The sequence below is a fragment of the Amphiprion ocellaris genome, chromosome 9 (genome assembly GCF_022539595.1).
Source record: "Amphiprion ocellaris isolate individual 3 ecotype Okinawa chromosome 9, ASM2253959v1, whole genome shotgun sequence".
NCBI lineage: Eukaryota > Metazoa > Chordata > Actinopteri > Pomacentridae > Amphiprion > Amphiprion ocellaris.
Genome location: NC_072774.1, coordinates 546,972 through 574,590, shown reverse-complemented (window position 1 = coordinate 574,590; position 27,619 = coordinate 546,972). Strand labels below are relative to the sequence as shown.

General features: G+C 37.7%; 1 protein-coding gene across 2 annotated transcripts; it reads right to left on the bottom strand.

Moving 5' to 3' along the window:
* Window positions 1-1,795: 1,795 nt before the first annotated feature.
* pklr (pyruvate kinase L/R) lies at window positions 1,796-27,535 on the bottom strand. Of its 2 annotated transcripts, none has more exons than XM_035947432.2 (12): window positions 27,444-27,535; window positions 16,964-17,128; window positions 14,397-14,488; window positions 14,191-14,322; window positions 13,064-13,250; window positions 11,439-11,712; window positions 10,465-10,615; window positions 7,361-7,513; window positions 7,112-7,278; window positions 5,849-5,915; window positions 3,338-3,452; window positions 1,796-2,194 (listed from the first exon to the last, which is right to left on the bottom strand). In XM_035947432.2, the coding sequence occupies exons 2-12, from the start codon at window positions 17,100-17,102 to the stop codon at window positions 2,088-2,090; spliced, it is 1,584 nt and encodes a 527-aa protein (XP_035803325.1). In that variant the 5' UTR covers window positions 17,103-17,128; window positions 27,444-27,535; the 3' UTR covers window positions 1,796-2,087. The 2 variants fall into 2 exon arrangements, with proteins under 2 accessions (XP_035803325.1, XP_023124387.1); XM_023268619.3 differs by lacking the exon at window positions 27,444-27,535 and adding an exon at window positions 20,115-20,254.
* Window positions 27,536-27,619: the final 84 nt, after the last annotated feature.

Genomic DNA, 27,619 nt, shown 5'->3' with positions numbered 1-27,619 from the left:
GGCACCAAAAAATATTGTTTCCTTGTCTGGAAAAAATTCTGCAAAAAAATTCCCCAAATTTATGAAAATTTGCAAAACCTTCAGGAAGAAAGTTCCAATAATTTCTTAAAAGTTTCCCTTAAAAGTTTTATTTAAAAAAAAAAAATCCCAAAATTTGGCAAGAAAATTCTTGTAAACATTTTCCAAAAATGAATAAAAATCTTCCAAAAAATCCTAAAAATATCTAAAGTGATTCCATATATATCAGTAAAACTTCTAATATTTTCTTTAAGAACATTCACAAGAAAATCAACCAAAATCCAGTGAAATTCACTGGATTTTGGTTGATTTTTTTGTGAATGTTCTTCAGAAACATTTATTTATTTATTTATTTTTTAGGGCACTTTGGCACAAGTCCAAGACAAATTTCCCTATGGGGACAATAAAGTATATCTTATCTTATCTATCTTATCTTATTTCTTTTGTTCCACCAAAAAAATGTTCAAAGATTTCCCAAAAATGTTGAAAATGTGGACATCAGAAGTTTCACTGTGGAAATTTATTTTTTCCACATTTTCAAATTTTAAAACAGGTCAATTTTGACCTGCAGGACGACATGAGGGTTAAAGAGAGGATACTTTTAAGTAACTTCAGTTCTAGAAATGATTATTTTAGGTCATTTTACTTCATTTCAGTTGAGTTCTGAAAGTTGTGGGAGAGTATCTGTGAGGTACTGGGGAGTTGGTGAGGTTATCTGAGGTATAAAACATATTAAACTGAGCCTGGAGCAAAAGAAAACTTACCTGGACCAGGATCCAGGATGTCCACCGTCATCCCAGCAGCCAAAGAGGTGGTTGAAGGAGTTCTGGGTCAGAATTCTCAAACATGGACACAAACTGGATGATTCCTCCAGAGATCTGATCTTCCTCCAGAGATCTGATCTTCCTCCAGCTCTTCACTCACTTCTCCATCCTACCTTTGTTAGCGTTAGCTTAGCACACAGGTGTGTGCAGTTTATCACCTCACTTCCTGTCTCACTTCCTGCCAGGTAGAAAAAATAAATTCTTTTCTGCTGCTCAGTGAGGAACATTTCCCAACATCAACTTCTCTAGATGGATTCATCTAAATTACTCACAATTTGTCCTAAATGTCTCAAAATATTTCCAAAAGTCCTTTAATATTAGTCCCAGGGAGTTCACAATCTGCAAAATGAGCTGAAATTATTTGATTTCTCAACATTTTAGTTGATAAAATCATTAAAATGGATGATTTAATTATCAAAATAATTGTAGATGAATTTCATAGTTGACAACTAATTAATGAATTGACTTTTTACCAAATAACAAAGAAAAAATGGAAATAATCACATTTGTGAAGCTGGAAATGTTTGTATTCTGTGAGGTGGCCCAAATGATGAATGCAGGATTTAATTACTGAGTTCTGTTTTATTATTATTTCCTGTATTAGCAATCAATCAGCTGTTTGGGCTCAAAAAGGTCAGAAAGGATAAGGATAAACTTTATTGATCCCACAGTGGGGAAAGTTCACCGTTACAGCAGCTCCAAAGAAAAAGGCAGTGCAGGAATAGATAAGAAAAAGAAACACAGTGCAAAAATTGCAGAAAAAAATTATGAAGAAAATTATGAAAAATGGAAAGTCTTGTTTTGTTCAAATATGTTTTGTGTCGTTTTTGTCAATTTGTGTCTCATTTTTGTCGTTTTGTGTCTCAGTTGTGTCGTTTTGTCGAATATATTCAGTTTACTGTCATAGAGGTGGGAAAAACAACAGAAAATAATCACATTTAAGAAGCAGAAACCAGAGTTTAGATGTTTTTTAATTTAAAACCTGCAGCTACAGAACAGGAGAACTGACATTAAAGGTTCAAGTTTTATTTTGAAGGGGAGTCATCGACATTCACACGTCCTCTACTTCCTGATAACATCTAAAAGCTTCTGATTTAATGGAAGACGCTGCTCTCAGGTTTCCATCACATCTCCATGATAAGATCGAGAGGTCTGGACGTCACCCGCTGAGGTTCTGTAGAGGTTCGGCAAAGGTTCCGCTGAGGTTCCACTGAGGTTCTGTAAAGTTCCCCTGAGGTTCTGCTGTTATGGGACGCTCACTGCCCTCATGATGTTGGTGTGAGCGGAGCTGGGAATCCATCCCGTCACCACGATCACCATGTCACCAGATTTAAAGAAGCCTCGGGCCTTCCCTGGAGAGGTTTGAGACGGATTTATAGACAGATCATCATTCCAGAACTGGACAAGACACAAAACGACAAACGAGACACAAAACGACAAAAACATGAAACAAAACAACAAATTTGAGACACAAAACAACAAAACCATGAAACGAAATGACCTAAACGAGACACAAAACGACAAAAATGAGACACAAAACGATAAAAAAAACAAGACACAAAACAACAACAACAAGACCGAAAACAACAAAAACGAGACACAAAATGACAAAAACATGAAACAAAACAACAAATTTGAGACACAAAACAACAAAACCATGAAACGAAATGACCTAAACGAGACACAAAACGACAAAAATGAGACACAAAACGATAAAAAAACAAGACACAAAACAACAACAACAAGACCGAAAACAACAAAAACGAGACACAAAATGACAAAAACATGAAACAAAACAACAAATTTGAGACACAAAACAACAAAACCATGAAACAAAATGACCTAAACGAGACACAAAACGACAAAAATGAGACACAAAACGATAAAAAAACAAGACACAAAACAACAACAACAAGACCGAAAACAACAAAAACGAGACACAAAATGACAAAAACATGAAACAAAACAACAAATTTGAGACACAAAACAACAAAACCATGAAACAAAATGACCTAAACGAGACACAAAACAACAAAAACGAGACACAAAATGACAAAAATGAGGCAGAAAATGATGAAAACAAGACAAAACGACAGAAACATCATCACCAGGTTCTGCTAACATGTTGTTCCATGAATAATTATTATTTAAAATATTATGTTGATTAAAAAATATTCCCACAAATACAGACACATGGATGAAAAAATAAAACCATAAAAGTAGATTTAAATGAGATTCTAACTGTTTTATTAGATCCAGTTTGGTCATCAGGGGTTGGACAAGAGAAAAATGGTATTTTAGGAAACTCCAGACTTATTTTGGATTTAAAATATTTTAAACATTCTTTTCTCCTAGTTTTATAGATTTGGTCTCAGGACCAGAACATTTACACACTACTGATGTTGTAGGGTTTAATACGTGGATTATGGGATGGAAAACATCTCCAGGTCTGGAAGGACCCATATAAGAGACAGAAAGAAGAGAAACAAACTGACCGATGTCCATCCCGAAGTTGACTCTGCCGTCCACGTCATCGGCCCAAACCGGAGCAGGAAGTGGATGGTAGAGGACAGGAAACACTCCTCTGAGCAGCTGGGACTGACGGGCAACCTGACAACATGCAGCAGAAAACACTCAGTGTTTATTGTTGTATATTGTTTTTTTCGTTTTGTGTCTCGTTTTTGTAATTCCGTGTCTCGATTTTGTTGTTTTGCGTCTCGTTTTTGTCATTTTGTGTTGTTTTCTGTCTAATTCATGTCATTTTTATCTCTTTGTGACAGTTTTGACTCGGGAACAAAACGGAAAAAATGTGTAAAATAACTCTTTAAAAAATATTCATGATTTTTAAATTGCCTTAATATACATAACTTTTCTTTAAAATAATGAGAAATATCTTTAAAACTACATTTTTTTGATCATTTAAATATGGTTTAAAAAACTATTTTATGGTTACACGCAAAATACTTACCATTTTTAAAATTTTCACAGTTGACAATAATTACAGTTTTGGTTTATTTTGTTTACCATTGAAAATACTAATAATTGTAATAAAAAATAAAAATTATTATTTTTAATTTAACAAAACAGGTAAAATTTGTAAAATACAGTAAAGTGCAGTGAAACAGAGTTTAAAATGTTTTTCCAGTTGTCTTCTCTACTGAGGACGCTGAGGTGTTCCTTTAAAATGACCAATGTTATTTCAGGATCTCACAACTAAACGTTCTGCAGAAACCTCCATAAAACTGAAATACAGCCTCTAATAAGGCTGCTGATCAGTGAGTTCCTATTTACAGCAGACAGAGTAAACAGCAGCACATATTTTAGAAAAGTGTGACTCATCCTCAGTGAAGTCGTGCTTCAGCAGGAAGACAGCCGAGTTATTAGATTTAACCCTGTAAGACCTGAATATAGAAAAAAAAGAAAAAGACAAAAAAAGAAAAAATATAACAAATATGGAAAAAACTAGCAAGAAATTAATTAAGAAAAACCAAAAGAATATATATATATATATATATATATATATATATATATATATATATATATATATTAGGGCTGGGACCTTAATGCGTTAATTTCGATTCATTAATTACAGCTAAAATAACTTGTTAAAAATAATAACGCAATTAATTTCACCCTCCTCAGTTCCCTCATTTCTGGCACACCAGTAACTCTGATGAACATTCCAGCCCAGTAGGTGGCGGTAATGAACCTAAAGTCTGTTTGTAGCCATGAAGAAGAAGCACAGGAAGTACTGAGTGAAGTCAGGCTCTGGTGAACAGTGAAGGAAGAGCAGATTGAGCTTGTTGGACAGAAAGTTTCCTTTTAAAAATCTTCCTGATGGCAGCTTGGATAAAAGCCTGGTTGTGTGTAAATTGTACAACAAAGAGTTTTCTGATCACTGCGTCACTTCAAGGTGACGGTATCACCTCAATGTAAAACATGTTGCTGTTAGCACCAGAGCTAACGTTAGCTACGAGTCATGCTAACGGTGTAGCCATCCCATAATAGACCACTTTTCTAGACAGAGCTTGAGTTTACAGAAAGTCTTAAAATGTTGAATAAAATCGCTATAATTGCACTTAGATTTGCAATAATCTGTGAATGTAGCAGACAGATGAAAAATGCAGATAAATAGAAATGAAACATTTTTGTGGTTTAAGTTTTTACTCCATCGAGGCTCTGCCTCCTTGGAGGAGGAATAACCTAAACAACAAATATATCTCTTTTAATAACTTAATTATAAACTTTTTGTTTATAAAAAAAATTACATGAATAAAAATTGATATTCATATAAAAAGAACCATCAAAATTCCACCATTTATCAGACCCAGAAAAGATGAAAACAATGAATCTGTGGATTTTCAACTTTCTGAAGCTCCTTAAACTACTTATGCTGATTTTATGTGCCATACAGTGGAAAAAACAACTAAATTCAGGCTTTAAGTCATCAAAATCACTTTTTTCTATATGTCCCATTTTCCTTTTTTAAAATAAATTTTAAATTATAAACACATATATGTCTATTCATTGATTCAACTGTCAACCACAATTTTATTTGAATTGAAAAACTTCACTTATTGTGTCAAATATTGCTATTTGACAGAACTGCAATTAATTGTGATTAATTAATTACAAAGCCTGTAATTAATTAGATTAAATTTTTTAATCGCATCCCACCACTAATATATATATATATATATATATATATACATATATATATATATATATATATGTATAAAAATATAAAAATAGGTTTCTGTATCATTGTGAGACAACAATGATACAGAAACATATATATATATATATGTATGTGTGTGTGTGTGTGTGTATGTATATATAATTTTTGCAATTTTTTTATATGTATATATATATATATATATATATATATATATATATATATATATATATATATATATATATATATATATATATTTCGAAAGTATAAAATTGATGGTGTATTTCTGCAACAGTGGGTTTTCCAGGGTGAAAAAAAATCAGCTTTTCACCTGTGGACTCCTGGTGACGGCGATGATCGGACACCGAGGACGATACCTGGACAGCAGGTGAGCCGACCTGGATGGAAAGAATTACATAATTAATAATTATATAGCGGCACAGATGGACGACACCTCAGTGGATGGAGACGTATTCAGGAAGAAACCGAAGCAGCTTCATGAACGTCATTCACCTGAAATATATTAATATAAATACTGCAGAAAAACTCATATAAATGACTCTAGTAGAGCAGAACGTCCTCAAAAACTGAGTGACCAACAAGAAAGAGACGAGTGACGGAGACCACTGACACCTATGAATAACGGTGGTGGCATCATCATGATTTAACGCACGGTGGTGGCAGCATCATTATTTAAAGCACGGTGGTGGCAGCATCATTATTTAAAGCACGGTGGTGGCAGCATCATTATTTAAAGCACGCTGGTAGCAGCATCATGATGTGAAGCACAGTGGTGGCAGCATCATTATTTAAAGCACGGTGGTGGCAGCATCATGATGTTATGGTGTATTTCCAGTCACATCTTCTTTGTTCTACAGAGGGAGACATTCATGTGTTTGTAGAGCTATTATATTCCAGGTTGGGGAACAGAAGATGAGGACATTACAGCAGCATCATGCTCTGCTTCAGGGTCAACAATATTCAATCTGTCACTCTTGGATAAAAACATGTGAAACCTTCAGAGAACCTGAACTCCATTTGCAGCAAAACTGTGTTTATTCAGGTTAAACCTTCAGTCTGTCTGAATGCACAGCTGGTTTCCAAGGATTAACATTCATCCCGATGATTCAGCAGCTCCAAGCCACAGATACTCAGTGTTTTATGTTTTATTTTCATGTTTGGGCTGTTTCTGCCAAATGTGAAGCAGCAGCCGGTTAGCTCAGAGATGGAGGAGGGAAGAATCAACGAATCCAACCACAGACGGCATAAACATGTTTAAACATGTTAAACTAGAGAAACACTTGTTTTCACAGATTTTAATCTTGTCTGCAGCCGTCTGTGTGGTTGTGTTGATGCTAAGCTAAGCTAACTGGCTGCTGGCTCCAGGTTTATATGCGATGGTCGCGTTGATGCTAAGCTAAGCTAACTGGCTGCTGGCTCCAGGTTTATATGTGATGGTCATGTTGATGCTAAGCTAATTGGCTGCTGGCTCCAGGTTAATATTTGATGGTTGTGTTGATGCTAAGCTAACTGGCTGTGATGCTCAGACATCAGACAGTAAATCCTCCTCCTGGGGTGCGTTTGCTTTGCTGACCTGCCGCCGCTGGTGAGGACGATGATGGCTCCGGCGCAGCATTTGAAGGACGACTCGACGGCGCCGATGGCCGTGACCTCGGTGGGGTCAGAGGACAGCGGCGTCAGGCGGCGGAGCTCCTCGAACAGCTGCTGGTGGAAGATGGCGGCTTCGGCCTCCCTGCAGATCTGAGGGATGAGAGGACGGAGGTTACTGGAGTTCAGCACATCAGCAACACGACGGCAGACACACAAACACACAAACACACACCGAGTGCATCATGGCCACTGCCTCCACAGGAAACAAGCCTTTGGCGGTTTCTCCAGAGAGCATCACACAGTCGGCGCCGTCCAGCACGGCGTTGGCCACGTCGCTGCTCTCTGCTCTGGTGGGTCGAGGGTGAGACACCATGCTCTCCAACATCTACACAACAACACACAACAACACACAAACACTGGTGGGAATCTACACTTTCACACATCACATTTATATATCTGTAAATACACCTCCAAAAAGAAAAGTCTACACTTTGATTTAAGCAAATAGCTAAGAAAATCGCCCAAAATGATTAAAAATTTGTCTGATACGGGTTAAAAAATTGTACAAAATAGTTTAAAATTGTCTAAAATGAACAAAAAAATAGCCCAAAATAAGTTTAAAAAAATTGTGCTATGAGCTAAAAGTTGTCGAAAATGAAATGAAATGAAAATAGTGAAAAATTTGCTAAAAAATATTGAAAAATGACTTAAAAATTGTTATATGAGCTAAAATTTGTCTGAGGAGCTAAAAATTGCCCAAAATATGGATATAGGATGATTACTGCAGCGATGACAACAACTTCTTTAACTCTAGCTGATGCAGGGAGGAGCTTCTCATTTCTATAACAACCATGTAGGAAGACATATCCTGTGGTCATGGAAAGGATGTTAATCTGTCTCAGAAGGGTCAAATTATTGGCCTGCATCAAGCAAAGAAAACAACTAAGGAGATGAAACAACTGAAATCAGGTTAAGAACCGTCCAACACATCATTAGAACCTGAAGGATAGTAGAGAACCATCATCTTCAGGAACAAACTCTTAGATGATCGTAGGAAACCACCAGTAGAACTCACAGCTGTTTAATAGTGAAAGTAAGAACATTTCCACATGAAGGGAACTCAAAGGATTGGGACTAAACAGCTGTAGCTCTAAGAAAACCACTGATCAGTGAGGATGAAGTTCTGGCTTTACTTCATCAGCATTAAATGCATCATAACCCTTCATTTGCCATGTATAACCATTATAATGTTATATGAACTAGTAATGTGTCCAACCTACGGCTCCTGTTTCACCCCCAGCTGTCCCTAATAATTTTTTATTGGAGGGTTATCTTCTTAAAAATCGAAGACAAATTCTCTGTTTTCACGATTCTACTGCTTCCGTCCTGCAGCTTTGTTGACTCACGTCTTCGTTCTGACCTGATCTGATCTGATCTGATCTGATCTGATCTGATCCCACGATCAGCCTCCAGACTCCTGGATAAACCTCCGTCTGTCTGTCTGCTGCTTATTGACTCATAGCACCGACCATCCATCTGACAGCCATTATTCCTCCCTCTGAAAACCACATCAACCTGCTCAGAGCGTTTATTACTGATGGATTCATCGATCCCATCTTATTGTGGTTCCTCTTAGAGCGATTAAAGACCAACATTTTTCACTTTATGTCCATTTTCTCTGTGTTTACAGAGATTTCATAGATATGCAGAGATCACAGAAGCATGAATTTACCTAGAAAACATTTTAAAACTCTACAACATCTGTCTTTACATTCAGGACATTTTACAGTTTATTAGGACCCGAAATGAGTTTTTTTTTTTTTTTTTTATATACTTTCTTCTTCGTACGAAATAAATGCACTTTTGAGGCCCTAAGATGTGACACAAACGAGACAAAAAATGACAAAAACATGAGACAAACGACAAAAGTCAGACAAAACACAAAAAGCAACAAAAACAAGACAAGACACAAGCGAGTCAAAAAACCCCACAACATAACACACAACACAACAAATAAAGTGAGACACAAAATGACAAAAATAAGACAAAAAATTAAAATGAGACAAACAGGAAACAAACGACAAAAGTGAGAAACAAAACGACAAAAAATGAGACAAATGACACAAGTGAGACAAATTTGATTAAAAAGTTATAAGGCCACAAAAAATGGACAAAAACAAGACAAAAAATTACACAAATGACACAAACGAGACAAAAAAAGACAAAAAATATGATTAAAAAGTTAGAAGGCAACAAAAAATGGACAAAAACAAGACAAAAGATTACACAAATGACACAAACGAGACAAAAAACGACAGAAACAAAATGACAAAAAAGGACAAACACTAGCAAGACAAAAAAAACATAAAACAACAAAAATGACATACAAAACAACAAATAAGCCAAAACACAAAATGACAAAAAATAGTGAAAAAAACACGTGAGACAAAAACAAAACACAAAACAACAAAAATGTGAGAGAAACGACAAAAGTCAGACAAAAAAGACAAAAAAACAACAAAAAAAGACAAAACATTACAAAAATGAGACACAAAAAGACAAAAATGAGACAAATGACATAAAAAAACAAAAAGAGACAAAAAATTAGACAAAAAAATTTACAAAGCAACAAGAAATGGACAAACCCAAAACAAACAAACTACACATTTGATACAAACAAGACAAAAAAATGACGAAGAACCAATATGGTAAAAAAAACAAAACAACACAACACAAGCAAGACAAAAAGGAAACACAAAACGACAAAAACGAGATACAAAACGACCAAAAAAAGACACTAACAACACAAAAAAACCAAAAGAGACAAAAAATTTGACAAAAATGCTACAAAACAACAAAAAAATTAACAAACGACACTAATGAGACAAAAAAATGACAAAAACATAAGACAAATGACAAGAGTCAGACAAAAAAGATTAAAAAAAAAACAAAAACAAGACAATATTACAAAAAGGAGACACAAAGTGACAAAAGCGAGAAACAAAATGACAAATAATGAAACAAACGACATGAAATAAAAAGGGACAAAAAATTTTATTAAAAAGTTACAAAGCAACAAAAAAAATGGACAAAAACAAGACAAAAAATTACAAAACGACAGATGAGACAAACTACACAAAACAAAACAAAAAAGAGGCAAAAAATTTGCAACATGGACCGGATTAGACCCTGTGGAGAGCCGGTTTTGGGCCGCGAGCCGCATGTTGGACACCCCTGCTCCAGAAGAAGACATGTTTCTACGTTTTCCTGCTGGGCCTTCAGCTGGACTCTAAACCTTTCATCGTTCATTCATCGTGTTCACTGACGCTACGTTACCTGCGTCGCACAGATGACCGGTTTGCCGGCGGAGTTGCAGCGTCCGATCATCATCTTCTGGGCGATGAAGACCTTCTCCGCTGGGATCTCGATGCCCAGGTCGCCCCTTGCAACCATCACGCCGTCGCTCTCGGCCAAGATCTCCTCGAAGCTGGAGGACGGATCAGAGCGAGGAGAAGGAGGAACGAGTTAATGAAGGGTGGGATTTAAATCCTCTAAATCCAGATGTGAACGCAGCAGCAGGAGGAGGTGAAGATTAAAAGCAGCTGAAGGAGACGTCAGATCTTCATCAGAACTGTAGAACTTCATCTCTAGTCAGCAGCAGCAGATGAGTGATGGAGGTCAGACAGCTTCAAGTCATCAGAGATCCTCCATGATGGATCCATAGTTCCTGCTAGAACCTCATCACTGACTCACTGCTTCATGACGTCTTCCTGAACTCTAGAAGAACGTTCTTCATGCGTTACCTCATGAACATCATCTAAAGAACGTTTTATTGTCACTTCTTAATGTTTTACTGTTGCTTTTTAACATTTCACTGTGTTTTGTTGACATTTTGTTAACGTTTTATTGTCTTTTTCTTAAGGTTGTACTGTTGCTTTTTAATGTTTTAAAGTGTTTTATAACATTTTATTGATGTTTTAATGTCTTTTATTCATGTTTTACTGCGTTTTGTAATGTTTTATTGCATTTTATTGACGTTTCACTGTTGCTTTTTAATGGTTTATTGTGTTTTATTGATGATTTATTGTGTTGTTTTGATGATTTATAGTCTTTTATTAATGTTTGATTGCTGCTTTTTAATGTGTTTTCTAAGTTGTTCTTCCTTTGTTTTCATGGAACATTGTCTTTATGACATCTTGAAGATGTTCTCCAGACGTTGCATTGAGAACATCATTGTAGAAACATTCAGTAGGTTTTCTAATGTGTTCCCTCAACAACATCTTGAGAACGTCCTGAGAACATGGACTCACTTCACGACTCCCTGCCGACTCTCCACCTTGCTGATGACCTTGATTCCTCGTCCGTGGGCTCCCAGGACTCTCCGGACGTCCTTCACGTCCTGCGCCGAGCGGATGAAGCTGGCGAACACCATGTCGACGCCCTGAGCCACACCGAAGCGAAGGTCGGCCTCGTCCCGCTCGCTGACCGCCTGCATCCCGACCAGGTCGCAGCCCGGCAGGTTGATGCCTTTACGGCTGCAGAGGACGCCGCCGGCCTCCACCTCGGTGTCCACCCAGTCTGGACCTGCAGAGGAGCCGTGGAGAAGGACGTTCTGTCAGGAGACTAACATCAGACACATGGTTTTTATGTGTGTTTTATGTTGTGTGTCTTATGCTCCTTGTCCACAAATTGATGCAAAAACTGTTAAACTTGGCTCAAAATTTGTCCAAATTTACTCAGAAACAGTCCAAGGTGGCTGGAAATATGTCTAAAAGTGTTCAAAAGTTGCCAGAGATGATGCATAAATGTTCCAAATTTACTGGAATTCTGACTAAAATGAATTTAAAACTGCCCAAATTGACCAAAACTGTCAAAATTGACTCAAAAATGGTCCTAACTGACTGATGGAGATGTCTACATGGACATAAATTCACTCAACTATTGTCCAGATTGACGAAAATATGTATAAAGATTTTAAAAACTTGCCCAAACCGATGCAAAAACAGTCAAAGTTTGTCCAAATTTATTCCAAAGTGACTAAAAATATCTAGAATGACTCAAAAACTGAGCAAAGTGACGCTAAAGTTCTCCAGATTGACTCCAGAATCGTCCAAGGTGACTGGAAATATGTCTGAAATTATTATGAAAAACTGGAACTGATTCTGCTCCACTAAACATGTGGTCTTTCTGACTTGGTTCTTCAGGTTCTTGATCGGTTTAGGTCTGGACTTTGGGGAAACTTTAACTGTTTTTGTGTCAATTTGGGAACGTTTTAAATTCATTTTAGTCCAAGTTTCAGTCAATTTGGACCATTTTTTGCATCATCTCAGGCAACTTTTGGACATTTTTAGACATATTTCTTGCCACCATTAACCACTTGAACTTTTTGAGTTCAATTTGGTTCAATTTTTGAGGTAATTTGCTCAACTGTTTCATCAATTTGCACAGTTTTTGAATCATCATCAACATGTTTTCAGTCACCTTGGTTTTGAATAAATTTTGATTAATTTTGAGTTGACTTCAACAGTTTTTGCATCAATTTGTGCAGGTTTTTAATCATTTTAGACGTGTTTTTAGTCCCTTTGGACAATTGTTGAGTGGATTTATGTCCATGTAGACGTCTCTTCAGTCAGTTTAGAGTGTTTTTGAGGCTATTTTGGGACATTTTTGCATCAACTTTGGCAACTTTTGAGTTCAAGTCAATGACTTTCTTCTTCAGATCTTTGCTGAGCTCCTCAGACTTTCCCCCTGTTGTGTTTGAGTCTAATGAGTGGATCTAATGGTTCTATCTAAACTGGATCAGAGTTAGCAGCTGTAGTCGACTGGAATCATTCAGGAGAAGTTAAGAGGCCATGAAACTAAGAAAATTTATCACCAAAACTTGTAATTTAAGTTGTGTAACATCAGTTTGAGCATCATGTTCTCTCATCTTTACCTATTTCTTTGACTTTGAGGGCGATGAGTCCGTCGTCGATGTAGATCCGTCCCCCTTTGCTGAGGACTTTGGGCAGGCTGGGATAGTCGACCCAGATCAGCGTCCCGTCCGTCTTGTCTTTGTCGTCTGCTGAAGTCAGAACTCGAACGCTGCTGCCTTTCTGCAGCTCCACCTCCTCCTCCACCTTCTGAAAACACAAATCATGACAGAAAGAGATCTCAGGACTTAAAGTAATGATTTAATAACCATAAAAACAAGAAGGACTGCTGGGGTTCACAGGGCGGGGCTTTTCTCTTTGCAGCTTTCCTTTACGAGACGTAAAATGATGCTGAAAAAGAAGAAACTGGTGCAGAAAGATCAGCTTCCAGAAGCTCCTGAGCTCCTCAAATAAAACCTCCACCCCAGGAGGATGTTATGTCATTATTATTATCATTATACACATTATTAGATCATTTTCTGTCACCTTTATGTCATTTTTTGTCTTGTTTTTCTTATTTTCTGGTATGATTTGGTTGTTTTATGCATTTCTAGGACAGTTTTGTCTCATTTCTATCAATATGCCTCCATGTTTCCTCATTTCTTGTCCTGTTCTTCTTGTTTTGTGTCTCTTTTTACTCACTTCATGTCTTGTTTTGGTCATTTTTTTGTCTGTTGGACAGTTTTATCTCGTTTCTCTCATTTTGCCTTTACTTTTTTCTCATTTTGTGTCTTGTTTTTCTCACTTCATATCTTGTTTTGGTCTTTTTTTGTGTCTCAAGGACATGTTTGTCTTTTTGTGGTCATGTTGTCTCATGATGCTGTTTCGTGTCTCACTCTCTGTCTGGTTTTTCTTGTTTTGCATCTTTTGTTTCTCACTTTGCATCTTGTTTTGGCCGTTCTTTGACAGTTTCGTCTCTTTGTGGTAATTTTATGTTTCCTTTTTGCAGATTTCCACTTCATTTAGTTTTCTACTTAAACTACTGAGCAGGTTTTAGAAGCAGCAGATCTCGTCCTGCAGCTTCTTGATGGTTTCCAGCAGCTTCAGTTATTTGTTCAGTGAAACAAAGAGTATTTTCTGCATCTCTTGGAGTCGACTGCATGTCTCAGGTTGATTAAAGAGTCTGACGGATGGAATACAAGGTGCTCACCCCTTTCACTAATCCAGTTCGGATCTCCGGCCCCTTGGTGTCCAGAGCGATGGCGACCGATCGGTAGTACAGCGGGTCGGAGGTCACCGTCTCCACCGCCTCCCGGATGTTCTTGATGGTTTCTCCGTGATACTGGAAGAGACAGACGATCAATACGAGGAAAAGAGGACAAACACTGAAGACAGACCGACGTCCACTGAACCTACTTCATGAGAGCCGTGAGAGAAATTCAGACGAGCAATGTTCATCCCGGCTTTCACCATCTCCTGGAGTTTGGAGACCGATCGAGAGGCCGGACCTGAGAGGAAAAAAACAGCCAAAGAATCCACATTTATTCATATATTTAACCCTCTGAACTCCAGAAACATAATAAAAGTATAAAAACACAACAGAATCGTTTTAAAAAGATGATAAAAGACAACATGAAAACATTAAAACTGACAGTTAAACATCAACAAATGACAATAAATGTCATAAAACACTATAAAAGCACTAAAAAGAAACTGTAAAACCTCATTAAATGACAATAAAATGCTATAAAACACTAAAATCAACGAATAAAGCATTAAGAAAAGTCAACCAACCCTCAGCAGGACACAAAAACATTTAAAAGCAGCAGTAAAACATTAAGAAGAAACAATAAAACACTAAAAAACAACAATGAAACAGATAAAAAAATACATTAAAAGGTTAGAAAACAATATAAAACATTATAAAGCAGCTGTAAAACATTAAAGACAATCGAAGCATTAAAAGCAACTGTAAGATGCTTAGAAAAAAACATTTTAAAAAGACAATAAAAGCTTTATAAAGTAAAGCAATCAGAGAAGAGAATAAAAGATTTGGAAACGGTAAAACGTTTAAAAGCAACTCAGTCAGATGAGACAATAAAAGGGTTGAAAACAGCAAAGAGAAAGAAAAGCAAGAGAAAGCAGAAAGAAAAGAAAATTATATGTTAGAAAGCAACAATAAACATGAAGAAAAGACAATAAAACAATAAAACACAAGAAAAAAATTTAAAAAGCAACAGTAAAATATTTAAAAAAGAATAAAACCCAATAAAACCAATAAAAGCAAGAGAACGCAGTAAGAAAAGACAGTAAAACACTGAAAAATAGCAGTGAAATATTTTTAAAAGGCAAGAAAATGTTAGAAAACAAATGTAAAACATTAAGAAATGGGAATAAAACCCATTAAAAATACTGAAAAAGCAACAATAAAATATTTTAAAAAGACAAGAAAACGTTATAAAGCAAATATGAAGCTTTTGGAAAAGAGAATTAAATGTTATAAAACAACAATAAAACATAAAGAAAAGACATTAAAGCTCATTATAAATGCTAAAAAGCAAGAGAAAGCAGTTTTTAAAAAAGAATAAAAGTGAAAACAGCAGTAAAACTCAGTAAACTGCTAATGAAAACATGCTAAATCTGTGATGGATGGAGATCAGGGGTCCGTTTCACGAAGCAGCTTCAACAAACTCTGAGTTTAACCCTGAACTCTGAGTTGATCTACTCTGAGAAAGGAAACTCTGAGTTTCTGGTTCCAGAACAGCTGATTTGAGTTGGTTTAATCAACTTGGAGTAGTTTCACCCGGAGTTTAGCGCGTGCACCACAACTCTGAAAAGCCAGCATCAATGGAGCGCCGATTCGACGAGTAACCGTGGCAACGGGGAAGTGGAGGACTACACCGCTTGAATTGGAAATCTTAATGCGCTTATATAGCGAGTTTGAACACGTTTTTAGAAAGAAGTGCAACACCTGCAGCTGCAAAAGAGAGGGAGACGGTGTGGGAGAACATTGCTGCCCGGGTCAATATGTAAGTTTAAATCACAATAATATTACAGGAAAACTGTTTGAATAGTAGCCTATTAAATTATTTCATTTAGGTGCAATCCTGCAGGGGAGAAGCTTAAGATGAAATATAAAAACATTGTTCAAAAAGGTAAGAAGTCGGCATAATCTCATGGAGGTACCTCATTTTGATCATGTTTTACATTGTAAAGTAGCCTAAATATTAAGTGGCTGTTTGTGCATCTCCAACATTATATAAAAACTTCCATTTGCAAAGAACTGCAGCACAACACACAATATCTGCTGGGATGTGAGAGCATGACTGTGGTTGGTCATGTTGTAAATGTAAGGACGGATGAGGTTGTATGTAGATTACGGACTGTGACGTGAAACGGTGCCGCTCTAAAAGATAACTGTCCAGAAATGCAAGAACATCTCTGCATGGTCCAATAACAGTCTCCAAACAAATATTTAATTCTCTGTACAGTAATGCTGCTCCTTCATCCACTGGACATGACATTTATAGACGACAGAACGAGGCTTCACTAAAACTCACCTGCTGACTGACTGAATGGATGAATGAATGAATGAATGAATGAATGAGTCTAATAGTGTGTGACTGAAAGAGGGTGGAGACTGAGAGAAACTCAAGGTTTACTGAGATAAACCTGGTCCTGACCAGGTTAGAGTCATAGAGTCTGTTACTATGGTAACTGACTGAGAGTTTAAGTTACCCCTCTTTGTGAAACAGGCTAGAGTTACCCCTCTGTCTCTGGTTTGAGTTACCTCCCTTTGTGAAACGGAAAACTCTGAGTTTCCCTCATTTCAGGGTTAACAAACTCAGAGTTTTCACTAAACCTGCTTTGTGAAACGGACCCCTGGGGCAATTTTTCTAACATCTGCTGAATTTACCAGATGTTCCTTTAATCACAGCAACCAACCAGCTGCTTCCTTCTGGGTATTTTCAGAATAAACTCACCAATGGTGCAGACGATGCTGGTGTTCCTCGCTGTGATTGGCTCCTGGTCGATGTCCAGCAGACACAGGTGTTCCAGGAAGGTGTCGGCCATGCTGGCATCCAGCTGCTGCCGCTGGATGAAGGAGTCGGGCAGCGCCATGGCCTCCGAGTATCTCCTGATCAGAGCTGGAGGCAGAAACCAGCGGGTTGGTTAGAGAGTCTGAATCCACCCAGAGGACGAAACACAACAACAAAACACCAGGAAGAAAAGACAATAACAAACTAAAAGTCAGCAGCCTGAGTCCACGTCAGAGGATGAACCTGGAAACAACCACAGAGTTCCTGCTTCGGTTCTGGATCACAAATCAGAGTCAGGCTCCTCAAATGTCTGGTTTAGTTTAAAGATCTTCATGGAGTTTCACTGCAAAAACTACCAACCAACCAACCAACCAACCAACCAACCAACCAACCAGCGTTTTGCTGCAAAAACTACCAACCAACCAACCAACCAACCAACCAACCAACCAACCAGCGTTTTGCTGCAAAAACTACCAACCAACCAACCAACCAACCAACCAACCAACCAACCAGCGTTTTGCTGCAAAAACTACCAACCAACCAACCAACCAACCAGCGTTTTACTGCAAAAACTACCAACCAACCAACCAACCAACCAACCAACCAACCAGCGTTTTGCTGCAAAAACTACCAACCAACCAACCAACCAACCAACCAACCAACCAACCAGCATTTTACTGCAAAAACTACCAACCAACCAACCAACCAACCAACCAACCAACCAACCAACCAACCAACCAACCAACCAGCGTTTTACTGCAAAAACTACCAACCAACCAACCAACCAACCAACCAACCAACCAGCGTTTTGCTGCAAAAACTACCAACCAACCAGAATTTCCTGCACTTTAGTGTCTTATTTGTGTCGTTTTATGTCTTGTGTTTGTCACTTTCTGTTTTGTTTTTTGTCATTTTGTGCCCTTTTTATGTTCATTTTTGAGATGCTGTGTTTCTGTAGTTTCCTTTCAGATTTTTAAGTCTCATTTGTGTTGCTTTGTGTCTGTTTTTGTGTCACATTTTAGTCTGTTTTTCCAGCATCCAGCTGTTAACAGACATTCTTGTTATTCTTGATTTATAGTTTTGAAGTTTGTTTTGGAGAAACTGTACACTGCCATAGACTTTAAAATACAGTCTTTGTCTGTATTTGTTCAGTTCTTTCCTGGACTGTTCTACAGCAGATCTGACAATAAAGCGTCGCCCGCAGGTCTCCAGGATTTACATCCAGCTGTTGGACCGTCGACGGTAGAAAACAATAAACTGCTGCTCAGATGATCTCTGACAAGCAGGAAAATGACATTTTGAAAGCAGATGGCGGCTCTGATAACATGGAGGAAATATGAAGGTTCTTCTGATGACATTTGGAGCAGATGAAAGCAGCAGATCTCAGGTTGTTTTCCAGCAGAGGACAGTTTAATAATATATAATGTAAATCTCTGTGCTCTTCCAGCCACTGAATTCAGTGTTTTCTGTCACTGTTTTTTTTCTTCCCTCCACCTCCCTTTGACCCAGTTCTGCCTCACTGCTGTACACATTACGACATGTCCCACTGAGATCCTCCGACAAAACCACACAGAAACACGCAAAAACACACACAATTCCACCTGCAAACACACACCTGTTACTGGAAGGACGGCTATAAATAGAGCCAGCATCAGGTCAAAGACACCGGAGTTACAAAACAAAGAGTTCTGTGGCTGATAAGATGATTTGGACTCATTAAAGCAGCGCTGAGCCTCACACGATTGCAGGTTTTCAGCTGATAAGTTACCCTGAGGTAAGAGGGCTGATAAAGACAACCAAAAAGCAGGACAGCTGAGTAAAAACCTGAATGACCTGGTGTTGCATAATCAATCATATGGGAGAAATCCTGCACCTCTTCACCTGACACTAAAACACGAATTTCTCCTGGCAACTCAAATTAACAATTTTAAATCAAAGCAAAACGAAAAGGTCTAAAACTGCTCTGCATCAGACAAACACAGTTAAATACTCCTTCACTTTATTTGGTAGCATCATGATGTGAAGCACGGTGGTGGCAGCATCATGATGTGAAGCATGGTGGTGGCAGCATCATGATGGGAAGCATGGTGGTGGCAGCATCATGATGTGAAGCATCTTGGTGGCAGCATCATGATGTGAAGCATGGTGGTGGCAGCATCATGATGTGAAGCATGGTGGTGGCAGCATCATGATGTGAAGCATGGTGGTGGCAGCATCATGATGTGAAGCACGGTGGTGGCAGCATCATGATGTGAAGTATGGTGGTGGCAGCATCATGATGTGAAGCATGGTGGTGGCAGCATCATTATGTGAAGCACGGTGGTGGCAGCATTATTATGATGTGAAGCATGGTGGTGGCAGCATCATGATGTGAAGCATGGTGGTGGCAGCATCATTATGTGAAGCACGGTGGTGGCAGCATCATGATGTGAAGGACGGTGGTGACATCATCATGATGTAAAGCACGGTGGTGGCAGCATCATGATGTGAAGCACGGTGGTGACATCATCATGATGTGAAGCTCGGTGTTGACATCATCATGATGTAAAGCACGGTGGTGGCAGCATCATGATGTGAAGCACGGTGGTGACATCATCATGATGTAAAGCACGGTGGTGGCAGCATCATGATGTGAAGCACGGTGGTGACATCATCATGATGTAAAGCACGGTGGTGGCAGCATCATGATGTGAAGCACGGTGGTGACATCATCATGATGTAAAGCACGGTGGTGGCAGCATCATGATGTGAAGCACGGTGGTGACATCATCATGATGTAAAGCACGGTGGTGGCAGCATCATGTTTCTCAGCAGCATCTTTTCTGGTGAATTTTAGTCATTTATCCAAAAATTTTCTCTACAAACAAAATAAATAATTTTCAGTTTTTCCCCCTCATTCTAATCCCACAGTAAGTCCTTTAACTGGTGTGATTCCAGTTTACCAGTGAATGAACTGGTGTGATCCCAGTTTAGCAGTGAATAAACTGGTATGGTCCCAGTTTCCCAGTGACTCCACCAGTATTGCACTAACTATAAATCAGAGTCATTTCCAAACTGCTCTGCTGGAACTAACGGAGCTCCTCGGTGAACTCACCCATCCTGACTTCCTGCTTCTCCTCTCGGTTTATTTCTTGGATTTATTATGATCTTTCCAGATGTTCTGCTCGGTCTTCTCCAGCGCTGCCGTCCTGCACTCGTCTCTGGTTGAGACAGACTAGTTTTTACCCTCTGACCTTCTCGTCCTTTCTCCTCCCACTCCCTTATCTAAACAGTCGGAGGTGTTTCGGCCAATAAGTTGCTAAAAATGGAAAAGCTTTGTCAACAGACACCGACTATCAGGGTTCACCGAGGTCCAGAGAGACCCAGCAGATTATACAACCCACATTCAGACAGATCACACCAGGACTGAAGATTTCTGTATTATATTAACCCTCATGTCGTCCTGCGGGTCAAAATTGACCCGTTTTAAAGTTTGAAATTGTGGTAAAAACATATTTTCACAGTGAAACTTCTGATGTCCACATTTTCAACATTTTTGGGAAATTTTCAACATTTTTTGGTGGAAAAAAAGAAATGTTTACAAAATGTTTCTTAAGAACATCCACATAAAAATCAACCAAAATCCAGCAAATTTCACTGGATTTTGGTCGATTTTTATGTGAATGTTCTTAAGAAAATATTAGAAGTTTTACTGATATATATGGAATCACCTCAGATATTTTTAGGTTTTTTTTGGGAAGATTTTCTCATTTTTTAAAAAATATTTACAAGAATTTCCTTGCCAAATTTGGGGGATTTTAAAGAAACTTTTAAGGGAAACTTTTAAGGAATTATTGGAATTTTCTTCCTGAAGGTTTTGCAAATTTTCAGAAATTTGGGGATTTTTTTGCTGAATTTTTGGATTTTTTTCAGACAAGGAAACAATATTTTTTGGTGCCTGTAAATGAAGACAACAGGAGGGTTAATACCCACTGCACTGATAGATTCTTCTAAAGGTAAATTATAGATTTCTGGTTTTATTTTACTGTAAACTAAACATCTTCTGGTTTTGGATTGTTGTTCAGACAAAACTCGACATAAGAAGATGTTGGGCGAACATTTAATAATTATTGTGTTAGACCAGGGGAGTCAAACTCATCTCAGTAGAAGCTAGATATTTAGCTGCTGTTACTGCTGACCAAGAGGACAAACTGACTGATGGAAAACAGTCCAAAGAATTAGTCTGATCCTGATAATATGAGGTAGAGTGAGACATTCAATCAAGGCTGACAATGTGATGAATATATGAAAAATAGAAGAGAGGACATAGCTTTGTTCTACACATTCTGTAGGAACACTGTTGGATGATGGAAACAACAAAAATGAGACACAAAACAACAAAAACGAGACAGAAGACAACAAAAACGAGACAGAAAACAACAAAAACGAGACATAAAATCACAAAAACGAGGCACAAAATGACAAAAAGAGACAGGAGACAACAAAAACGAGACAGGAGACAACAAAAACGAGACAGGAGACCATAAGAGTAGATTTAAATTAGATTCTAACTGTTTTATTAGATCCAGTTTGGTCATCAGGGGATGGACAAGAGAAAAATGGTATTTTAGGAAACTCCAGACTTATTTTGGATATAAAATATTTTAAACATTCTTTTCTCCTAGTTTTATAGATTTGGTCTCAGGACCAGAACATTTACACACTACTGATGTTTTAGGGTTTAATACGTGGATTATGGGATGGAAAACGTCTCCAGGTTTGGAAGGACCCAGAAAGTCTCACTGATGTAACTTCTTGTACTCTGATTTTAGGTTTCTAGGATGTTTTAATAACTTTTTAAGTTTGTTGACCTGCCGGCTGAAGCAAAATGATCAATAAACAGGGAAAAGGAAGGTTTGTTTGTTTGCTAAAAGTCGTGTAAGAACGCACAGAAACAGGTTCCATCTGCAGTTATTGATCCCGTAGGAGAAAAAAAGTCATAGAAAGTAGTTTGGCCTTTAAATCAGCAGCACAGAGCTCTGGATGAGGAGTGAAAGAGAAGTCTGAACGTCATTTAAGCAAAAATAAAGCAAACCTTGCAGATGTCTTTAACAGTATTACACCATATTAAACTGCTTATTTGGTTGAGAAATCTTTGTAGATGATCCCTATAAAAAAAACAACAACGACCTCCAGCCTTGTAAAATGCTGAAAGTCATTTTCTAAAAACAATCAGATTTTCTCTCTTGCAGAAACCCACCGACTGATAAGCTCCTCACATTTATCTACAACCTGAACGTCAGCATTTCCCCTCACGGATCAGTGAAGTGTTTGTGGTTCTGATTAGTGCAGTCGGTTATATTTAGCAGACAGAGTTCCTCATTAACTCAGGAGCCGCTGGACTCTGCTCCAAGTCCAGGAGGCTCCAGGAAAACGCTGATTCTGACATCGTTTTAGTCTTTTCAGGGAGAGTTCAGGTAAAAACCTGACAATTAGAAAACTAAACCTGAGACGAACAGGACGTATCAAATAAATCCACATAGAGGAAACTAATCTGCAAAAAATATGAAGGCTGTAAAAAATAAAATACATAAATCAGACAAAGAACATGAAGGTGACCAGACAGGAAGCAAACAGGAAGGAAAAAAAAACACAGATATTCATATCCAGGAACCAGCTGGAAGTCATCTGGACAATTAAAAATGGAGGGAAATGAAAACACCAGCGACATACGAGGACAGAGGATTTCAAAATAAAACAGGAAGGAAAACACAAAACTAGAAACCAAAACCAATAAACCATGAAAATTATTTACCTTCTTCCTCCCTAACAGAAATGTGGGTTTAACTTTGAAAGATGATTACAGTTTTAAATCACTGCAGCAGAAGTAGTTTAAACCCAGTATGTTTCAGTCTCTATAAACTGGTTCCCAGTATGTTTCAGTCTTTAAACTGGTTCCCAGTATGTTTCAGTCTCTATAAACTGGTTCCCAGTATGTTTCAGCCTCTATAAACTGGTTCCCAGTATGTTTCAGCCTCTATAAACTGGTTCCCAGTATGTTTCAGTCTTTAAACTGGTTCCCAGTATGTTTCAGTCTCTATAAACTGGTTCCCAGTATGTTTCAGTCTTTAAACTGGTTCCCAGTATGTTTCAGTCTCTATAAACTGGTTCCCAGTATGTTTCAGTCTCTATAAACTGGTTCCCAGTATGTTTCAGTCTCTATAAACTGGTTCCCAGTATGTTTCATCCTCTATAAACTGGTTCCCAGTATGTTTCAGTCTTTTAACTGGTTCCCAGTATGTTTCAGTCTCTATAAACTGGTTCCCAGTATGTTTCAGTCTCTATAAACTGGTTCCCAGTATGTTTCAGTCTTTAAACTGGTTCCCAGTATGTTTCAGCCTCGTTAAACTGGTTCCCAGTATGTTTCAGTCTTTAAACTGGTTCCCAGTATGTTTCAGTCTCTATAAACTGGTTCCCAGTATGTTTCAGTCTTTAAACTGGTTCCCAGTATGTTTCAGTCTCTATAAACTGGTTCCCAGTATGTTTCAGTCTTTAAACTGGTTCCCAGTATGTTTCAGTCTTTAAACTGGTTCCCAGTATGTTTCAGTCTCTATAAACTGGTTCCCAGTATGTTTCAGTCTTTAAACTGGTTCCCAGTATGTTTCAGTCTCTATAAACTCGTTCCCAGTATGTTTCAGTCTTTAAACTGGTTCCCAGTATGTTTCAGTCTCTATAAACTGGTTCCCAGTATGTTTCAGCCTCGTTAAACTGGTTCCCAGTATGTTTCAGTCTCTATAAACTCGTTCCCAGTATGTTTCAGTCTTTAAACTGGTTCCCAGTATGTTTCAGTCTCTATAAACTGGTTCCCAGTATGTTTCAGTCTCTATAAACTGGTTCCCAGTATGTTTCAGTCTTTAAACTGGTTCCCAGTATGTTTTTTTTTTTTTTTTTTTTTTTTAATTTTATTTATTTGATCCATGGGACAGCGCACAAACAATATTAACCCCGTGGGGAGAGATGCATTATGCCAGGTTATAGCACAAGTGCTAATTTCCACCTGTAGTCCCAGAGCAGGCCAAAGATGTGTTGGGTTACATCAATGTTAAAAGAAAAAAGACACAAGATTAAACATTTCAAACATTAAACACAAATAATTCATAAGATCAAACTCCAAAGCCTCTACAAAAAAGTGCTGACACCAAAGCACCTTCAAAATCATCATTAATGGGTACAAGATTGATCCGAGAGCAGCCATCGCTTCAGCAAGCTCGAAAACTCATTGAAGTGCTTACATTTTAAAAGCTCTGTGGGTAATTTGTTCCATTGGTTCATTGCAACATAGGAGAACGCTGATCTTCCAAAAGCGGAGTCGAGTTTTCGTATATAACACTCGCCCCGAAGAGAAGTCCGAGTGTCTCGAGAAGAGACTTCAGAACACAGAGGGATAAAAGTCTTTAGCGGTGGCGCAACAGTGCCATGAATTATCCTAAACAATAAGCATAGATTAGAATATCTAATACAATTTTCAAAGCTCAAAATACCATGTTTAGTTAGAATTTTGCAATGATGATATATTCGTGGTTTTTTATCATGAATTTTAAGAGAAGTTTTGTATAAAGATTCAAGAGGCTTAAGAGTAGTAACACATGCCTGTGACCAAGTTGTCATACAGTATCGTAAATGTGGTAAAATCATAGCATTTAAATACACATATGATGCTTCAGTGGTTAACGAATTTCTAATATACCGATAGGTTGAAAGATTAAATTTTAAAGTATTTGTTAACCTTTTAATATGTTTCTTAAAGTTTAAGTTTGGATCTAGAATTACACCTAAATACTTGTATTGTTCGACATTTTGAATAGGTTGACCTTCTATCATGACTTTAGGACAATTCTGTAGTTTAAAACTTTTTGTAAAAAACATAGAAACCGTTTTTTCAACATTTAAAGTTAGGCAAGAGTTTTTTAACCAGTTTGATACTTTTCTCATCTCTATTGTAAGTTTTTGAGCCACCTCTTCCACAGTATCACCATGTGTATACACTACAGTATCATCGGCATACATTATTATTTTGGCATTGCAGATGTTTGGAAGGTCATTAATATATAGTGTGAACAGCAGTGGCCCAAGAATAGAGCCCTGTGGTACACCTATGCTGCAGGCTTCCAGTGGAGATGTTTCATTGTTAACTGTGACACACTGTTGTCTGTCGCAGAGATATGACTGAATCCAGTTTATTGTATTTTCATGTAAGCAAAATTGTGATAATTTGTTTATTAATACTTTATGGTTAACGGTGTCGAATGCCTTACGCAAGTCAAGAAAGACAGCTCCTACCACTCCTCCCCCATCAAGTCTGGACTTGATCTCCTCCGTTAGATAGCAGCAGGCAGTCTCTGTGGAATATTGTTTTCTAAACCCAAACTGGAGTGGGTGTAACATCTCCAGTGAATTAAGATGATCCATGAGCTGCTCTGCTACTACTTTTTCCAAGACTTTTGAGATTGAGGGAAGAATGCTTATTGGCCGATAGTTTGAGACCTGAAGCTTGTCTCCTGACTTGTGTATAGGCTTGATTATGGCTGTTTTTAAAACTGTGGGAAAGGTGCTCTCAAGTATAGACTGGTTAATCATTTTGGTTAAAAGTGGTGTGAAAGTTTCCTTATGTTCTTTTAAAAATACTGTATCTATACCAAAAATATCCTTAGTTTTGCTGCTATTTAGCATAGATATACATTTTAAAACATTGCTTTGATCAACTGTGTGCAATTTTAAAAAAGACTCATCACACTGAAATTTAGAGACACAGCTTATTTGAGAGAATGAGCCTGCCAAATCCAATGCACAGTTAAGAAAATATTGGTTAAAATATAATGCTAGCTCTGTGTTATTGTTTAGGATGGATCCATTTACTTTAAGTTGTAGAGACTCAAAACTCTTATTTTTCCTACCAGATAGGTTGTCCATACTTTTCCATAATAGCTTGGTATTTCCTTTTGCATCTTTTATCATATTTAAGTAGAAATTTGCTTTTGCACTTCTAAGCTGTGTAATGACTTTATTTCGTAAGAATTTATATGTATAGAAATCCGTATTAAGTTTAGATTTAAAGAACCTTTTAAGAGCAAGGTCTCTCTGTTTCATAAGGTCCCAGAGAGTACTATTAAACCAAGGCAGTAGCTTTTTATTGCTTTTTTAGATTTGAGTTGTGTATAATTATCAATGGTCTGTTTTATAGCGGATAAAATATTTTTACAGGAGAGGTTGCAACAATTGTCAGTTTTGCCACACCAGTCCATTTCTTTAATATCTCGCTCTAGAAGAGCTCGATTTTTCTTGGAGATATATGGGAATTTTAAATTATTTATTTTTTGCTCGTTTTTATAGCGTGATTTATTTAACTTTCTAACTACCAAGGTGAGATTATGGTCAGACAATCCCACAATGAAATTGTAGGTTTTGGATATTCTATCTTTTTTATTAGTAAATATTAAATCGATTAATGTTTGAGATGTTTTTCCAATTCTGGTTGGTGTAGTGATCAGTTGAGTCATTTGCATTGCATTTGTTAAATCTTTAAGATTTTTCCTTTCCTTTTTATTCAGCCAATTGGCATTAAAATCCCCCATTAAAAGCACTTCACTACTTTCACACCTCTTCGTTTCAGTCTCTATAAACTGGTTCCCAGTATGTTTCAGTCTTTAAACTGGTTCCCAGTATGTTTCAGTCTTTAAACTGGTTCCCAGTATGTTTCAGTCTCTATAAACTGTACAATAATTATTGTAAGAGGCTGAAATGAAGCAGATGGAGTTCTAAATGTTGATCAGTTAGAAATAATAGAACGTTATTAATTACTAATATTAATAAATAACTAAGCCAGTGGAGGAGGATCAACATCAACCAACCTGGCAACCCTTCACTGACAGTAAATCATTTATGGAGCTTTTCCACACTGGATTATTGGAAACTTGTTGCTTTCTGAGCGCTGAGGTTTAGATCCAGACTCTAACAGGTGATTTTCTTCTTCTGTCTGCAGCTTCAGCTTTTCTCTGTGCACGTTCATGCATGAACTGTGGAGTAAATGATCAGCTAGAAGACAAACTGTCCTTCCGTCCTGCAGAGACTAAAGGTCGCTCTGAGACCAAAGAGCTCAACGAGGTTCACATTAAACCCTTTATTTAGAACCAGGAACAGTTCATTTAGCAGGAAAAGAGAGCGTGCACGGTGCACGATTCCTCAGTTTTAGGACTAAATTCTGTCTTTAAGAGTCAAAGCAAACAGCAGAAATCAGGAAAACGTAGAAACGTGGAGATCTGGAGGAGAAACATCAGCAAGGATCTGAGATAAAGTAAAAGCAGAAGAACAGGAAGAGAAGAGAAGCTTTAAAGGCTGCAGGAGGAAACAGGAGAGTTCAGGTGTTCAGGAGGACGATGAGACCGACCTGGTGGACGTCTGGACCAGCTGAAGACTGAGCAGGAGGATGGACTAACAGGTAAATGAGCTGTGGGGAGCTCTAGCGCCACCTGATGGACAGGAGTGTAAAGGCAGCTTAGAATGAAGACGACAGGACGGCAGAGGAGTTTTATTACGACTGACTGCAGAGATACAGAAGCAGGG

Excerpts from the sequence above, each read along its gene's own strand:
- pklr (XM_023268619.3), bottom strand. Across the intron at positions 7,514-10,464 it reads CGGTCATCTGTGCGACGCAG|ATGTTGGAGAGCATGGTGTC; the intron begins GTAACGTAGCGT and ends GTTGTTGTGTAG. Across the intron at positions 2,195-3,337 it reads CAACTTCGGGATGGACATCG|GGAAGGCCCGAGGCTTCTTT; the intron begins GTCAGTTTGTTT and ends AAACCTCTCCAG.